This window comes from Pyrus communis, chromosome 13 (assembly GCF_041283825.1).
Source record: "Pyrus communis isolate YQ-2024b chromosome 13, ASM4128382v1, whole genome shotgun sequence".
In the NCBI taxonomy this organism is placed as follows: domain Eukaryota; kingdom Viridiplantae; phylum Streptophyta; class Magnoliopsida; order Rosales; family Rosaceae; genus Pyrus; species Pyrus communis.
In genome coordinates, this window is record NC_142577.1 from 530,414 (window position 1) to 534,028 (window position 3,615).

Sequence of the window (3,615 nt, forward strand, 5' to 3'; positions counted from 1 at the left end):
GTGGAAAAATTGCATTGGGAGAATTGGATTCTTGTTCTGAGATTTGAATTGCTTTGGAAAGTGAATGTTCAAAAGAAGTGAAGGGGATTTGACAAATTGAGTGTTTGGGGGACTATCCGTGGATGAAATATGAAACCGCAGCGTCCGGGATCCGAAGACGTGTTGGATAAATTTATGTATTTAGCAAGAAAAATAATTTATTTTTACGATAATGTCAGGGTGACCAAAATTTTTAATCACATTTAGACAACAAATGATGTGTCACTAATAAGAACGAAACATGTTAATCGAAACTTATTAATAATCTAATTATCAATAACCACATCATTTGGTTTACAAAAATTAGTTTAAAAATTTGGTCATCCTATCATTCCCCTTTAAATAAGCACAGTTTAGTAGTCAAGCCAGTTTTAATTTCGAATAAAGTAAACTAGTAAACAAATCATATGGAACCAACATAATTCATACTCTGATTCTAGATAGGAAGTTGCGTCCCCTCAACACAGTGAACTAGTAAACAGTATACTATGTTTATTCTTAATTTCTCAATTATACAATTTTCCTGTCTTGAAACATGAACATCAAGTGGCCAGGTACAAGTCTAGATTTTGATACAGTAGAAGTGATTGCTGTAAAAAAAACTATGGGCGTACAGAGATCGAACACGAAGAACGAATACAATAACCAAGAAATAAAGCCTTGTTTGATGGCTTTTTTTTTTTGACTTTTAAGTATAAGCTGAGCTAGATAATTAAGCTGTGGCTGTCTTAGGGTGAGGGAAAAGGCGGACGGGGAGTCCCTTGGCGGGCATGGGCAGTGGGTCAACTACGATCTGCTCGTTGGGAAGAACTTTTTCCCATTTGAACCTCTTCACCAAATTGTGCATGAACACTAGGATTTCCAATCGGGCGTACTCTTTGCCGGGGCACATCCTAGGACCTCCTCCGAAGGGTACAAACGTGTATGGTGCTGGACCATTTCCTTCGAATCTTGTAGGGTCGAATTTGAATGGTTCCGGGAAGTAAGCTTCGTTCTTGTGTGTTGAATTTGCACTCCAATACAACTACAATACACCACACCAAGTTAAATATTAAATTTCAGTCCAGATCTAATAAACAACAGTTATTGAATAAAAAAAAAAAAAAAAAAAGGAAAAAAGGTTATATGTTGTAAATGTAGGAAAAGGATCCAGCTTGGATCCTTTTCTTAGGGATCCTAAGGATTTCGTAATTTCATCCGTTCATTGTATATTGTGCAGTCAGTTTTCGTTAAGTACTATTCATATTTATTTTTAAATTTTAAATTTTGAAATGATTTCTGACCGCACGATGTACGATGAACGGATGAGATCACAGGATCCCTAGGATCCATAGGAAAAAGATCCAGCAAGGATCATTTTCTGTAAATGTATACCTTCCAGCCTTTTGGAATGGTGAAACCATTGAAGACAAAGTCAGACATGGCTTCCCTGAAAGCTCCTTGAAGAGGTGGAGCCAATCTGAGAACTTCCTGAGCTACGTTCCATGAGTATTTCATCTTCTGTAGGTCATCCCAGTTCAACAACTCCCCTGGTGCTTTTGAGCTTAGGACCTCCATTTGCTCTGTTCATTATATTAGTTAATTGATATTTTCATCGTTAGTAATCCGCGCCAGATAAAATCGAACAAATATACTATTATTATTAATTATTGAAATCAACGAGGGTAAATAGATAATTTCAGGATGGGAACAAGCCCAACCAACCTTATTTGACCAATCAGGTCTATTAAATTTTCACTTTTCAATAAATAAATTAAGAGAATTTTAACGAAAAGCCTACAGTACTGTTCATTTTAATGAAAAACCACAATTTTATACAAAAGAGTCAAACCTGGTACTATTTATTTTATCCTTTATTTTGTCCTTATAGTTAAAACTCAAAGTTTTCAAGCCTTTTTCTTTATTTTTCGTATAAATTAATTGACGAATGGTCCTACATTTCTGAAAGAGACCTACATAAATTTTTTTTACATGCGGGTAATAGGGTAAGGTGTTATCCAAGATTCCTATGTGCTAACAACAAAATATTGCGTCAGAAAATACAACACAAAGGTTGGTGAATGTGAATGTACAATTTAGTGTAGGGTTGATCTGCTAGATCTCAATTTTAACCGGCAGGCCTTAATAATTATTAATTTATTAGATAAGAAATGTCTATATCATTAATTTTACCATAGACAGAAAGGAAAAAAAAAAAAAAACTAATTACATAAGGTTAGGGGGTTAATCTATAATTACCCTTGTAGACTTGGTCATATATGTGAGGAAGCTCAGCAAGATATTTGACAATAAAAGTGCAGGTAGCGCTAGCAGTGTCATGGCCACCTATCAGCAGCCCCAAAATCTTATCCGCGATATCGTGTTCCTTCATGTGACTTCCGTGCTCGTCGCACAACAACAACATGTGAGACAATATGTCTTGCGTTGGCGACGCTTTGCCCTCCGCCAAGTCTATCTTCCTCTGCTTGATGATCTTCGCCAGCTCCTCCCTGATGAAGTTGGACGCCTTGATCGCTTTGTAAAACGGAGTCCCCGGGAAATCCAGAGGCATCGATATGATTCCCGAGGCCAAAACTGCGAACGGATCGCCTAGCTTGGCGATCTCAACCGAGTCCTCCAGGCTCACAAACAACCGTGCAGCAAGCCAAAAGGTGTAGCTGTTTGTTCAAACATAGATATATAAGATATCCATATATGATCAGAATCAATTTTCTAATAATAAAATAGTAGACGGGGACTTACTTCTTGGCGAGGGGAAAGACTTCAACTTCCTTCTTGTTTTCCCAGCCCTCAGCGAAGTGGCGTCGGGCGACGGTATCCATGATGCCGATGTATCGCTGGAGAGCCTCGGGCTTCATGAAGTTGGGAAGCATCTTTCTCATCTTCTTGGCCTCCTCCTTGGCAGAAGTCTCCAAAGAAGAAGGGAAGACCTTGTTGACGGAGCTGGGCCACCATGCAGTGACGAGCTTGTTCTCGTTGGAGAACAAGAACTTGTTGCAGGCTGCACCGCAGAAGATGGCGGCCTTCTCGCCCATGAGTGAGGTCTTGAACACTTCGGAGGAGTACTTGGTCATACGGTCGAAGATGAATTTCTCCGGGTGACCTTTCCATCCTGTGGCTAGGAACTGGTAGGTCTCGCCGATCACTGGGTAGCCAACTTTGCCAGGCGGCAGGTTGGTGCCGACGAACTGAGCTCTGTGCCGGTAAAAGAGCACGGAGAGAGACAGAGTGATGAAGGAGACAAACCCTAAGAGGAGGGTCAGATAGAAGTGCTCCATTTTGTTGTTGGTTAAGAAGTGAGGAACGTGCCTTGAGTTTGTTTGTTTGATGGAAGTGGATGTGTTGTGAGCCGTTTATATAGGCAGATTTTGTGTAATGTGCGAATGGGGTGGAGAGAGAGAGAGTGTGTCTATAGCAAAGTCAAATTAAGCTGGCTCTTACTTGTTGAATTATGTTTTGGTGAGCTAGCTAAAAGGCATTGGGGCATGATGGTGAATGTGATGTCACACTGCCAATTATTATTATTTTATTTTGTTGTGCCAAAAGGAGCAAGAACAAGTCCACTCTCAATTGCAC

The 3,615-nt window shown here is 39.7% G+C and overlaps 1 protein-coding gene across 1 annotated transcript; it reads right to left on the reverse strand.

Moving 5' to 3' along the window:
- Positions 1-511: 511 nt before the first annotated feature.
- LOC137737182 (beta-amyrin 28-monooxygenase-like) lies at positions 512-3,411 on the reverse strand. Its single transcript, XM_068476583.2, has 4 exons — positions 2,782-3,411; positions 2,278-2,696; positions 1,414-1,601; positions 512-1,063 (listed from the first exon to the last, which is right to left on the reverse strand). Exons 1-4 carry the CDS (start codon positions 3,315-3,317, stop codon positions 752-754), a joined length of 1,455 nt encoding a protein of 484 aa, XP_068332684.2. The 5' UTR covers positions 3,318-3,411; the 3' UTR covers positions 512-751.
- Between the last annotated feature and the right edge of the window lie 204 nt (positions 3,412-3,615).

What these genes read in the sequence shown, in the direction of transcription:
- LOC137737182 (XM_068476583.2), bottom strand. Translation starts at nt 3,317, where the DNA reads ATGGAGCACTTCTATCTGACCCTCCTCTTAGGGTTTGTCTCCTTCATC. An exon ending in GTCTTTCCCCTCGCCAAGAA is followed by an intron (nt 2,697 to 2,781) that starts GTAAGTCCCCGT and finishes TTGAACAAACAG; the next exon opens with CTACACCTTTTGGCTTGCTG. An exon ending in CCATTCCAAAAGGCTGGAAG is followed by an intron (nt 1,064 to 1,413) that starts GTATACATTTAC and finishes GGTGTATTGTAG; the next exon opens with TTGTATTGGAGTGCAAATTC.